Below are 13,551 nucleotides of genomic sequence, written 5' to 3' on the forward strand. Positions count from 1 at the left end.
ACTGTGCTTACCTGAGTACCCAGGTCTCTTTGCTGCAGCTTGTAATTCATCCATTCCAGAGTCCTTGGAGTGCAGTTCCACACCTGCAGAGAAAGATAAAACATCTGCATTACCACACTGCATTGACGACAAATACAGTACGCAGGTATGTGTGCGGATTTGTGTGTAAAGGTGATAAGCTGTGATCCATGAACAGACACAATGCTGTGCTCCATGAACAGTGAGATGTCTTCTTCATGGATATACCTCTGCATCACCCTATCCTGAGAAGCAGTTCTCTACCTGTTTAATGTCACTCACCTGTGTTGCTGGGGGGTTGATGAGCGTCAAGCTTCAAGCCTTCAGTTAGCAGCTCTGGTCTGGAAAAGAATAAAAGGGGTTCAGAGAAACAGATCCCCCAAACTTCCTACAGAATCCCAGACCGATCTTAAAGCTCCTGCTTCTGAACAGCGCACTGCCACCCCAAATGTCACCCACTTACTACACGTGTAGAACGATTTTACCCCCTGACAAGATTTCTACCAAGACTGGTACAACATGCATTGTGATCCTTTGAAGAAATGTCCACAGGCCAGCAGGGGTGGTTGCAGTCAGTGTCCCTGCCCGGGGGCAGGGAGGGTCACCGGGCTTGCTCACCGCTTGATGTGGAATCGCACGTGGTCGCTGGCGGACAGGATCTTGTGCAGCTTGGAGATGCCAAAGCAGTTGGGCCGGCGGAATGCCATGCCATCGGGGAGGCCCGTCACAGACAGGTCCTCGGGGTACGTCTGGAACTTGGAGTAGGGAACCCGGGTGGGCTCAGGGAGACCCAGGGCCTCCGCTGGGGAACAAGGGAGAAGCAATTACTGAATTTCACACTAAAACAAAAAATGATGTCCAACTTTCAAAGACACTCTACTTTCACCATCAGTGAATTATCAAAAAAATAAAAACATAAATAAATGTAAAAACAACAACAGACATGTGAAACGTCCTCTTGTACTGGACAGAGCAATTTTAGCAGACATATTTCTGATCTTTGATGCAGCAGGTGTATTTTTCGTTGAAGACGTTTAAAAGAAATCGTGCAGCTCTGTGCAGTGTGTTCAATCATTTACAGGAAGCAAACTAAACCGGCTGCCAGGATCCCGAATGCAGTGTAAGAGGCAGTGCGTCAATCAGGCAAATGTTTGCTGCATTTATTTTTAAGCAATAAAAAATATGTATATCTACACTATTCTTTTAGAAATGGGAATTTTCATGGGGAGCTACATGCTACAGGGCAATGGGTACATTTCATGTAAATCGTGAAATCTGTGATAAGCCTTAATTCTTATTATTCTACAAGTCATCTTACAATTTCTAACCTGCCTCATCACCAGATGATGGAAGCAACATCTCTACGCATCACAGACAGAAAGAAAGAAAAACAGAATAAAAAAATAAAAAAAATGTCAAGAATTCAGCTGATTTAATGTAACAAATGTGATTAAATCAGGTAACACGTTTTTTGTATTTTGTAGTACAAGGTTATATGCCGGTGAGCGTCTGTGCATGAGGGAATATTAGCACAAGCAGAATGAACAGAACAAGGCTTAAAGTCAAGGTCCATTTCCAGGCTATGAGATATAACCCTTACTCAGGCGATCAGTCTTACAACTCTTGTTACATATAGCTTTGTTGTTAATATACAAATTCGAAAAATCCAGCCATGATGTTTTCTATTCATGAGCAGCTTTGTTAAGTCTATTGTCCTTTTCATTGAAAGAGGGAAAAAGAATGGGCTTACAGTGCCTTGCGAAAGTATTCGGCCCCCTTGAACTTTGCGACCTTTTGCCACATTTCAGGCTTCAAACAAAGATATGAAACTGTAATTTTTTGTGAAGAATCAACAACAAGTGGGACACAATCATGAAGTGGAACGAAATTTATTGGATATTTCAAACTTTTTTAACAAATAAAAAACTGAAAAATTGGACGTGCAAAATTATTCAGCCCCCTTAAGTTAATACTTTGTAGCACCACCTTTTGCTGTGATTACAGCTGTAAGTCGCTTGGGGTATGTCTCTATCAGTTTTGCACATCGAGAGACTGAAATTTTTGCCCATTCCTCCTTGCAAAACAGCTCGAGCTCAGTGAGGTTGGATGGAGAGCATTTGTGAACAGCAGTTTTCAGTTCTTTCCACAGATTCTCGATTGGATTCAGGTCTGGACTTTGACTTGGCCATTCTAACACCTGGATATGTTTATTTGTGAACCATTCCATTGTAGATTTTGCTTTATGTTTTGGATCATTGTCTTGTTGGAAGACAAATCTCCGTCCCAGTCTCAGGTCTTTTGCAGACTCCATCAGGTTTTCTTCCAGAATGGTCCTGTATTTGGCTCCATCCATCTTCCCATCAATTTTAACCATCTTCCCTGTCCCTGCTGAAGAAAAGCAGGCCCAAACCATGATGCTGCCACCACCATGTTTGACAGTGGGGATGGTGTGTTCAGGGTGATGAGCTGTGTTGCTTTTACGCCAAACATAACGTTTTGCATTGTTGCCAAAAAGTTCGATTTTGGTTTCATCTGACCAGAGCACCTTCTTCCACATGTTTGGTGTGTCTCCCAGGTGGCTTGTGGCAAACTGTAAACGACACTTTTTATGGATATCTTTAAGAAATGGCTTTCTTCTTGCCACTCTTCCATAAAGGCCAGATTTGTGCAGTATACGACTGATTGTTGTCCTATGGACAGAGTCTCTCACCTCAGCTGTAGATCTCTGCAGTTCATCCAGAGTGATCATGGGCCTCTTGGCTGCATCTCTGATCAGTCTTCTCCTTGTATGAGCTGAAAGTTTAGAGGGACGGCCAGGTCTTGGTAGATTTGCAGTGGTCTGATACTCCTTCCATTTCAATATTATCGCTTGCACAGTGCTCCTTGGGATGTTTAAAGCTTGGGAAATCTTTTTGTATCCAAATCCGGCTTTAAACTTCTCCACAACAGTATCTCGGACCTGCCTGGTGTGTTCCTTGTTCTTCATGATGCTCTCTGCGCTTTAAACGGACCTCTGAGACTATCACAGTGCAGGTGCATTTATACGGAGACTTGATTACACACAGGTGGATTTTATTTATCATCATTAGTCATTTAGGTCAACATTGGATCATTCAGAGATCCTCACTGAACTTCTGGAGAGAGTTTGCTGCACTGAAAGTAAAGGGGCTGAATAATTTTGCACGCCCAATTTTTCAGTTTTTTATTTGTTAAAAAAGTTTGAAATATCCAATAAATTTCGTTCCACTTCATGATTGTGTCCCACTTGTTGTTGATTCTTCACAAAAAATTACAGTTTCATATCTTTATGTTTGAAGCCTGAAATGTGGCAAAAGGTCGCAAAGTTCAAGGGGGCCGAATACTTTCGCAAGGCACTGTAAGTGGTTGAGAAAGGTGGCTGATGCAAATGCTACCATCTTGAATTGATAGTTGAATTCCGAGAGGTGCCTCAGGTATGTTGTTTTAAAGCAGGTGATGTCAACCAATGCCGATACTGAGAATAAAGCACAGCAGTATCTCAACGAGGTGTGATGGGTCATCTCAATGAGGTGTGGGTGATGGGATGCATTAGGGTTCCTTGTGAAGGGTCATCTCAATGAGGTGTGGGTGATGGGATGCATTAGGGTTCCTTGTGATGGGTCATCTCAATGAGGTGTGGGTGATGGGATGCATTAGGGTTCCTTGTGATGGGTCATCTCAATGAGGTGTGGGTGATGGGATGCATTAGGGTTCCTTGTGATGGGTCATCTCAATGAGGTGTGGGTGATGGGATGCATTAGGGTTCCTTGTGATGGGTCATCTCAATGAGGTGTGGGTGATGGGATACATTAGGGTCATGGAATACCAATCCCCAGCAGTGTGATTACATTTAATGTAACAAATTAAATTAATTGAGTAACATTTTTGTATCAATGGGACTTTTATTTGTTTAAAAGCACACATTTTTCTGTTTTTTAATAACGTGATCATTTATAGTATCCAGATATACTGGACACCGATATCTATACAAAAACATTGAAAACTATGAGAGAAAGAAGTCTGAATTAAACGAAAGTGCTGCTGAGCGAAGGCATTTTGCATGTGGAGCGGCTGTGCTGGATTACTCACCATACTTGGCATTAAAAAGGCTTTCCACCTGCTTCCTTAGGTGCAGAATCATCTCTCCCAGGTCCTCTGGAACGAGAAAGCATGACTGGAATTAGTCAGGATCAATCATCTGTATACATGCCTCACTGCCGACGTACACCAAACACATTTACACCAAAGACTGTACAGACAGACAGAGAGTAAGTAGCTTCAAAATACATTATCACGTTAGTTTTAGTGTCCCCTTACAGTCATGTTGGTTAGTCATACAATTGTGAACCTGACGAAGACCTGTTGTGTTGAAACGCGTAGTTCTACTGCCTTTTTTGTTTGTTTGCGAAGTTTAGTAAAAAACATGTTTTAACTAATAAAATGAAGAAAATCTTTTTCTAGCCTGGGTTACATATGTCTATGATCGGATGTCAGAACAGAGGAGCAGCTCCTGCTAACAAACACTTTCATCAGGACTGGGTAAGCACTTCTCTAGATACACTTCGGATTCTCTCAACAACTTGTGCAAAAGATTTTCCGAACCAAATTTCATTAAAATGGTTACAGGGTTTTCTAAATACTGGTAAAAACTGCAATGTGAGTAGCAATATGATCAGTGGTCACCATTGTCATGTGTTGAAGGTCATGTGCGTGTTTTTTATACTTTAATAATGCAGATATTTAAACAAGAATGCTATAGATGAAAATGTGCCGCTGCTTCCTGGTATCTAAGGACTTCTGAATTTAAGTAAAAACAACAACAACAACAACAACAACAACAACAACAACAACTGAAGAATCAAAGCAAAGGAAGGGGGCCAGTGATAATGCTGATAAAGCAAATGTGATGTAAGAAAAAAGATTTTAAAGCCTTGCTTTGATATCAGCTCCAGTTTGTGTGATTTCTCACCTTCAGTAGTCCTCTGTGTAACTGGGGGTGTGCGATCATCTCCTGTTGCTTCATCTGAAACTGAGAAGGAAGCTTGTTTTAGAAACTCAGAGCAAGCCGACAGAGATACGAGTCAATAGACAGCATGGGGATACACCACAACAGCTACACACAATACTGTAAGAATACACCACGACAGCTACACACAATACTGTAAGAATACACCACGACAGCTACACACAATACTGTAAGAATACACCACAACAGCTACACACAATACTGTAAGAATACACCACGACAGCTACACACAATACTGTAAGAATACACCACGACAGCTACACACAATACTGCAAGAACACACGATGACAACTACACACAATACTCTAGTGTAAGAATACACCACGGCAACTACACACAATACTGTAAGAATACACCATGACAACAAATAGCTACAGCAAGACTAGATTATGTTGAGTGAACCCCAAAAACCAGAACCCCTTGATATTAATAGTAGGAATGTGATCAAAAAATGATTTGATCCAGAAATGTTTCTTATTAGACACCAGCATTCTAAAACGGTTTGGCGTTACTGTAATTAAACTGATGAATGCTGTATATCTATTGAAATGAACCGTACTAGAATATATTGATAAGCCGTATTATTGCATCCTAGTCCATACGAAAAAGAAATCATTTTCAGTGTGTGTCTTTTAAAAAGTGGGCGCTAGTCTGTTCTGAAATGCCCACACTAATTCACAAACTGGTGAACACCACAACAAAAATAAAACAAAGAACACCACCTTTCTGAGACTTTGACAGTGATCATGTTTTCAATCGATTAACCTTCACAAAAGCAGTTCCATATGTTAAAAAAAATGTACAGCTGTACAAACCAACTGGCAAAACCGTCAGATCAAAATGAGGGCCAGGTTCACATCATTTATAGAGGGAGACAAAATGCACTCGATGATGATAAAGCTTTGAGAGATCTACACATTTAATATGAATGCACCTTTGGGGAAAAAATAAATAAAAAATAGTATCTCACATTGATTTGTTCTGAATACTTTAAACCTGCCCCAACTACTGAGTGGCAGCACATTCCTACATTTCTATTGGAGGATTTCTACTGCAAGATTTAAAAGGAGATTACAATTAGAAACACAGCATTGTTCTTGCCCGCGAGATTTAAAGCGATATTACAGCTCAATAAGGAGTATTTACACGCTCGTGGAATTTAAAACAGAATTGCAAATTGTGGCAAAATGTAAAAACAAAATGCCTAAACACACAAAAGCCCCAGAAGAATGTGCCCGTGACCAGAAGGATTTCACTGTGGAAGACAACAAAGTAAAGACGGTACAATTGAAGTATGCAAGTGCTGTCCAGTTACTCTACATCGTGAGCATTTTGGAAAGTAACCGAAAACAATAATTTCATACAGTACTGTATATGAAAAGCAAAAGACCCTAAAACAAAAATGATTTACATAAAACTCAAAAATAGCTCAAGTTAAGCAACAGAAGTACACCCTACTGTACAAGTCACTGTATACAAACTATGGCATAGTGTCCAGGGTAAAGGTTGTGATTACCCAAGTTCTGTTCTTTTCACACGGCTAGTGTCCAGGGTAAAGGTTGTGATTACCCGAGTTCTGTTCTTTTCACACGGCTAGTGTCCAGGGTAAAGGTTGTGATTACCCGAGTTCTGTTCTTTTCACACGGCTAGTGTCCAGGGTAAAGGTTGTGATTACCCGAGTTCTGTTCCTGAACATGGCTAGTGTCCAGGGTAAAGGTTGTGATTACCCAAGTTCTGTTCTTTTCACACGGCTAGTGTCCAGGGTAAAGGTTGTGATTACCTGAGTTCTGTTCTTTTCACACGGCTAGTGTCCAGGGTAAAGGTTGTGATTACCCGAGTTCTGTTCTTTTCACACGGCTAGTGTCCAGGGTAAAGGTTGTGATTACCCGAGTTCTGTTCTGGAACACGGCTAGTGTCCAGGGTAAAGGTTGTGATTACCCAAGTTCTGTTCTTTTCACACGGCTAGTGTCCAGGGTAAAGGTTGTGATTACCCGAGTTCTGTTCTGGAACACGGCTAGTGTCCAGGGTAAGGGTTGTGATTACCCGAGTTCTGTTCTGGAACACGGCTAGTGTCCAGGGTAAAGGTTGTGATTACCCGAGTTCTGTTCTGGAACACGGCTAGTGTCCAGGGTAAAGGTCGTGATTACCTGCGTTCTGTTCTGGAACATGGCTAGTGTCCAGGGTAAAGGTCGTGATTACCTGTGTTCTGCTCTGAAACATGGCTGATCTCCAGAGTAATGGGGTCAGGCCCGGACTCGCTCACTTCTTCAGAAGAGACGGACACGTCTGGGATAGGAAACAGAAAGGATTCAGGGCTGTCAACATGGAAAGGGTTTAAACCAGTGGTTCTCAAACCAAACACCACCTGGATTTTTATTTTGATCTTGGCAGACCACACAATAAACAGTAAAGCTGACTGAAAAATAAGCACATAAAAGACAATTCTAATACTAAGAATAACCGTTCATGGTGTGTGGATAAAATACCAAAACAATCAGGATTACGATGCGGTTTAGAAATCTATTGCTGTGATACAGACAGCAGGGGACAGAGCGAAGGTGTAAACACTGCACGGGGTTCTGGAACCCTAACACAGGCCTCTCAGTGCTACAGGCTGGAGCCCAGCTCACCAGGGACTGTGACCTGAATGATGTCTTCATCCACAGGCTCCGATTTAATCTTCTTTACAGGGCCTGCTTCTCTCCACGCCCCTGGAAACAGACAGGTACTTAATACAGTGACACACACGATAAAATTTACAATATCCAGTGTGCAGTATCTGTTATTATCAATCATGAAGCCACTCTCAATCAAAATGCCACATTTCAGTACATCTTGTTTGTCCTAAGTGTCGAGTTCAGTACACTACCAACTGACAATAAAAGGAGATGGATAATGGCTTTAACTACAGTATGTATTGTGTTCCTTCAAATTAAAACATGCTTCATAATTAAGGCTGTATATTTTTCACAGATTTCACAATTTCCATGAAATGTACCCATTGCTGGTTTAGTTTGCTTCCGGTAAATGATAGAAAGCACTGCCTAGAGCAGCATCATTTCTCTAAAATGTCTTCACTGAAAAAGGCACCAAAATACTTCTGCTAAAAATCAATCTGTCCCGTACAAGACGGGGATATTTCAGGTGTCTTGTTATTTTTCCTTTTTTTTGTTTGATAATTCACTGATGGTGAAAATAGAATGTCTTTAAAAGATGGATATAAAAAACAAAATATTCTAAAATTCAGTTTAATAAATATTATGTTAAATTGTGAAATAAGCCACTTTACAGTGAAAAAAATACAGCCCTATTCATAATAAGTTAATATTTACAGTTGTTCCTGTCTCTTATGATATGAGTGTCTTTTTGTTTTGCACTTTCCAGTCCTCTTGGCCCCCAAAAATGTTCACAAGAAGACAGTCCTATACCGTGAGAGACAGGGGCAGCTGTACATATTAAACTTATATAAACCATATATACAAAACAATCTTCCTAAATGTGTCTTCCACAGTTCCTTTCACAGTGTGTTCCAATGTTAATCTGTTAATTTGTCGTGACTCAACCAGCAGATGTGATATAACAGATTCAAAATCAGTTTGACAGGACAGATAATATTCTGCAGTAAATGAAAATCCCTTATCATTTGCATTGTGCTGTACTACAATTCCACTAATACCTAATGTTTATAACAAATTCGAAGTTCCATCGAACAACCGAGACGGGTACATTTGGACACTCCGCAGTGTGCCACACTCCTAGTAAACAGAGACTGCACCTGCAGGAAGCGGAGAATGAATAAAAAACCAGGAATCTCTGGGCTGAACACCGACAGCTGGCAATTATGAATGAGCAGCCTGCAAAACATTGAGGCCTTCCCAAAACATTGTACAGGATCATCCTGCTCAGCTTTTAGAATTGGAGGAATTTAACGTCAAGGGCGATGTTTTATGTTTTTGACTTTAAATGATCCCAAAACAGCAGATAAACTGGCACACCAAACGTACCTGCTTCACAGTCTTGTGTAGGACTGACACAGGAACTGGTACATCTGCAAGAAACAACATATACCACGTTTAACAAATTACAAAATGTATATCAGTAGCACACATCCCCTGCCACGACTGTAAATACTAAACTAGAGCCATCAGGGTCATGAAAAAGTTGACCACCGTGACCTGGAGTCACTAAGTGCACTAAATGCAACGTGACTTACTGTACAACTGAATGACATGTGGACAGACAGACGTAAAGATATGTCAATGTTCTCCTAGTTTGTGAAACTCTCTTGTGCTAAGAATGTCCTTACCAAGTTTCATCACAATTGGATAAGCGATTCTCAAAAGATATGTAAACTCTAAAACTGTGCTTGCGACCAACGTATGAACTTTTTAAAATAGACATTCCAACAGTTCACTTCAAAGCACTAAATAATATTCCGGCTGCTGTCCTGTGATGTCAGTGGGAGCCTATGTGATGTTTGTTTATCCAAACTGTACTGTGTTGTTTTGTGGCAGGATGACAATTGATTTGGAATCCCAATACAAGTTAATGGCAGAGCAATTCCACTTGTCATATCTTCTTCATGAATGCCATTGGGTTTACCTACCTGCTATTGTGTGTGTTCACAGCCAGGTCAAGCGCAGTCTCTGCAGAGATGTCTTCCGAGGGAGAGCCAGCATCCTGCAGCCCTGCCTCCTTCGATGCCTTGCCCCCTGCTTTATAAACTCAAAACAACCTTCAATCAGAACACACAGCAATGCATTCACTGCGCTAGCTCCCTGTTCTACAGCTCTGTTCAAACATAAACAAAGACAGCACCAGGCGCCTGGCCAGTCCTTGGCATTTATTAAAAATCATGTTACACCACAAACACATAAAGCCACACGATGCAGACTGAAGGCAACAAGTTTTGATTTTAGTTACAAAAAAAAGAATGATAAAAACGAGACAATTTATTCCAATCAGTTTTGAATAATTACCTGTAAAAATCCGCTCATCGAACATTCTGCAGATAAGAGACAGAGTCGTTAGCTTGCTTGTGTGAATGAATACATGCAGCCGGCAGTATCATCATTTAGAACTACAGCTAACATTCTTTTTAGCAGTAGCCCTTCCGAGACAAATAAAACAAAGACGACAGAAAATGATCAATTTCAGGACTGCAGCCTATTCCTTTTAGATTGACTGGGGAACTGTTTAGGTCAGGAATTATGTTTAATATGAGCTGTGTTTAAACTTCAAAACCATAGTGTCTCGCCATTGTGTTCAACTTCACACTGAAAAATGATTTCTGGATAAATGTTTAATACATTCATCCATAGTTTAGGACAAGACAAACTATTGATGCCTCTAGTAGGGGTAAAAAATACACCAGAAAGAAACACCACAAAAGAATAATTGTGCCGTTTCCAACATCCACTGGGGGTGTTTTTAAAACTCAGAAGTTTGAAGGACCCCTGGAGCCTCAATAGAGCTCGCAAACATCTCTCCTCTACTGCTGGTACACCAGAGTGTGCACCCATCGCCTTGGGGCTGAGTGTTGCAAGGGGACAGGTTAATGGTTACACTCTGGTGTACTAGCTGTACTTGAAGCTCAATAGAGCCTGCAGGGGTGCACCAGCAGAGTTTTAAAAAGTCACCAGGATGCGATGACTGAAACAAAGTGCGATACAAACAATAAGATAACTCGGCACCCTTAACGAGTTGCTCTCGTTGTTGTGCGGATTAACGTTCACCCCTGTGGATCTGTACAAGCGGAGTTTACCGTTTCACAACAAAGCGGATTGCATGCCTCTCCTCCAGGATGCGTTTGAGTTTGGGGACCCCGTAGGTGCAGGGCCGCTTGAAGGGGATTTTGTCAGGGATGCCGATGATCTCCACTGCCTCGGGATCGCACGCTATCTTCCTGTACGGCACGGGGACCATGTGATCCAACCCAAGAGCCTCTGCTGTAAATCACATAGCAGACAGCATCAGCTGCCATGTTCACAAGCCACAGCGGCACTGTTATTACAATTTACATTTAGAAACAGGGATGTCAAAGCCCAGGAGGCGTGGGTAGTTTAATCTGGCATCCAAAGAAATAATTATCAAATACATGACAGAGCGAGGGCCGTACATTCTCACCTGATCGGTTTACCATAGTACATGTTAGGTACATTGAATGTTTTTCTGTTAGTTTTTTTTTTTTTTTTTTACCGCCTAGCAGCGATTAATGTTCCTCTAAAGTAAGTAAAAACAAGCGTAACAATAAAAGGCATTTCATTTCTAGCCAGTAAATCGAATGCATTTTCTATCCAGTTTTAATGTGACCTCGCAGCAACAAACCACTATCAATCTAGGAAGACTAAAGATCAAAAGACAATCTCCATTCCCGCTGTCAAGCAAATTGTCTCCTTTCACTGGCTGAACCAAAGCTACTGAACCCTGTAGGACAGGCCCAGACTAGTCACCTAACTAGGAGGGCTAGCTGATGGGCAATAAGGTGAACTGTCTCAACCTAACCCTGTGGAAGCACAAATGCAGCTCTTCCCTGTGGGCCCCCAACAAAGATCAGCAACTCGGAGCAGCCAGAATTCGAACTAGCAAACTCCCGATTCTATGACTCACCAGCACACAGTAGTGCCTTTACTGGATACTCCACTTACCCAGCACACAGTAGTTGCAGACATTAATAACCCCAGCTAGCAAACCTATATCTAATTTCCATTTGCTTACCGTATCTGCTGTTGAATAGTATCTGCACACATTCCCGTAGAGTGTTAATATCCTCCGTTTCCATGATAAACGGGTCCCATTTATCTGCCAAAGAAAATCAGATGCAGAGAAGGGCACAATACAAAAGAGCTGGAGCAGAGTGAGCATTTCTATTATAATAGAAAGCAATTAATGAAACTGCATCCTGGGAATGAGAACGTGTTCCTTATAATCTGTGACATAAGATACCCACAAACCAAACTCAATCTAGAGAATCACTGAAAACAGTTCATGTGTCGAGAATGAAGCCAATATCTTAAAGGGTCTTTGTCATTGGAAATTAGATCAGATTCCTGATTTAAACATGTTTAAATCTATCTTTATTTCCACATATTACACTAAGTCAGGTTGTACTATTTTTCATAATGAGTAAAACATCAGATGCTTTACATTTTAATTTACTTCTCCCCCAATGTTTCTAAGTGTGAAATGTCTGGCTGGAAGTTCTTTGCATTGCTCATTCAGGTAATGTTGAACAGGCTCTTCAGTTAATCTGCATGGCTCTCACTCAAGCTGCCCACAGACGCATGCGATGGTGCTCACCTGTTTTCTCGTGCACCATGGAGAACAGGAGTCGCTTGGAGATGTGCACTCCCTGGGAGGTCTGGCCAAACTCCCCTGGGATCCCCAATCTGTCACCTGAAAAGTGAGAGCAACTATGATGATAGGGTCAGTGCTTGAAATGGGCCAGCACTGGGCTATTAGAAATGAAGGAGCATTTTCAACAAAACTTAGAGAGCAGCTCTGAAATATCACAGTTACCTCACCTAATGTATTCCTGTTTGTTATTCGCAATCTCTTTGTAAATCATTTTCTGTGCAAGTGGCCTCCAAAGGGCTCTCAAATATGTCTTGAAACTGAAAATTAGATACAAAGTGATTCTAAACATAAAAAATAAAAAGGCCATGATTGTAGCCCCCTAGTGGATTAGATCCTTTACCGTTGTCGGTGCAGTCCTTGGCAGACCTGGTGCTCTCCCCTGCCTGGGCCCAGCTGCTCTGGAGCTCCTTCCCCAGAGCTCCAGGGAGGGAGGTGGGGGGCGGCAGCTCTTGCTTGGCTTCGGCAGGAAGCGGGATCCCAAACAGGAAGCTGGAGAGCATGGCGCTGCTGGAGGGCATCTCCTGATTGTATGGTTTGGCAGTGTGGTTGTGCAGGCACTTGTTGCCGGGCGAGGTGCGGTTCAGATCCGAGGATGGCTTCGAATCGCGAGGGGGCGGCTCCTCATGAGGCCTGAGACAGAGAGACAGAGAGACAGAGAGAGAGTCTCTTGTTGTTATTAAAGACGTCACAGATATGCATGTCAAATATAGAGACTTAGTGTGTTTATACAGTAGTGCAGTGTCAGGGGCAGTGTGGAGTAGTGGTTAGGGCTCTGGACTCTTGACCGGAGGGTTGTAGGTTCAATCCCCAGTAGGGGACACTGCTGTTGTACCCTTGAGCAAGGTACTTTACCTAGATTGCTCCAGTAAAAACCCAACTGTATAAATGGGGAATTGTATGTAAAAATAATGTGTAAAAAAAATAATGTAATTGTATGTAAAAATAATGTGAAATCTTGTAACAATTGTAAGTTGTCCTGGATAAGGGCGTCAGCTAAGAAATAAATAATAATAATAATATTTATTCAAAGTGTTTTCCACATACACAATTTTGTACACATGTAGACTCGTCAACATTAAAGCTGTTGTGTATCATAAAACAGCACTGTAATGGAGGGCTTCTCTGATTGGTTA

The 13,551-nt window shown here is 41.7% G+C and overlaps 1 protein-coding gene across 2 annotated transcripts in view; it reads right to left on the reverse strand.

Annotated features, from left to right (window-relative positions):
- LOC117429124 (general transcription factor II-I repeat domain-containing protein 1-like) overlaps positions 1-13,551 on the reverse strand; it is a 41,963-nt gene that overhangs the window by 10,562 nt on the left and 17,850 nt on the right. Inside the window, exons 6-19 of one of the 2 annotated variants that reach the window (XM_058998327.1) lie at positions 12,759-13,048; positions 12,362-12,457; positions 11,780-11,863; positions 10,827-11,010; positions 10,042-10,067; positions 9,669-9,786; positions 9,067-9,110; positions 7,693-7,773; positions 7,262-7,348; positions 5,006-5,065; positions 4,126-4,191; positions 637-820; positions 301-359; positions 12-83 (exon numbers count right to left, since the gene is read on the reverse strand). In XM_058998327.1, coding sequence (XP_058854310.1) covers positions 12-83; positions 301-359; positions 637-820; positions 4,126-4,191; positions 5,006-5,065; positions 7,262-7,348; positions 7,693-7,773; positions 9,067-9,110; positions 9,669-9,786; positions 10,042-10,067; positions 10,827-11,010; positions 11,780-11,863; positions 12,362-12,457; positions 12,759-13,048 — 1,451 coding nt within the window. The remainder of the gene's footprint in view (positions 1-11; positions 84-300; positions 360-636; positions 821-4,125; positions 4,192-5,005; positions 5,066-7,261; positions 7,349-7,692; positions 7,774-9,066; positions 9,111-9,668; positions 9,787-10,041; positions 10,068-10,826; positions 11,011-11,779; positions 11,864-12,361; positions 12,458-12,758; positions 13,049-13,551) is intronic. The other variant, XM_058998328.1, reaches the window with a different exon arrangement.

The sequence above is a fragment of the Acipenser ruthenus genome, chromosome 24 (genome assembly GCF_902713425.1).
Source record: "Acipenser ruthenus chromosome 24, fAciRut3.2 maternal haplotype, whole genome shotgun sequence".
In the NCBI taxonomy this organism is placed as follows: domain Eukaryota; kingdom Metazoa; phylum Chordata; class Actinopteri; order Acipenseriformes; family Acipenseridae; genus Acipenser; species Acipenser ruthenus.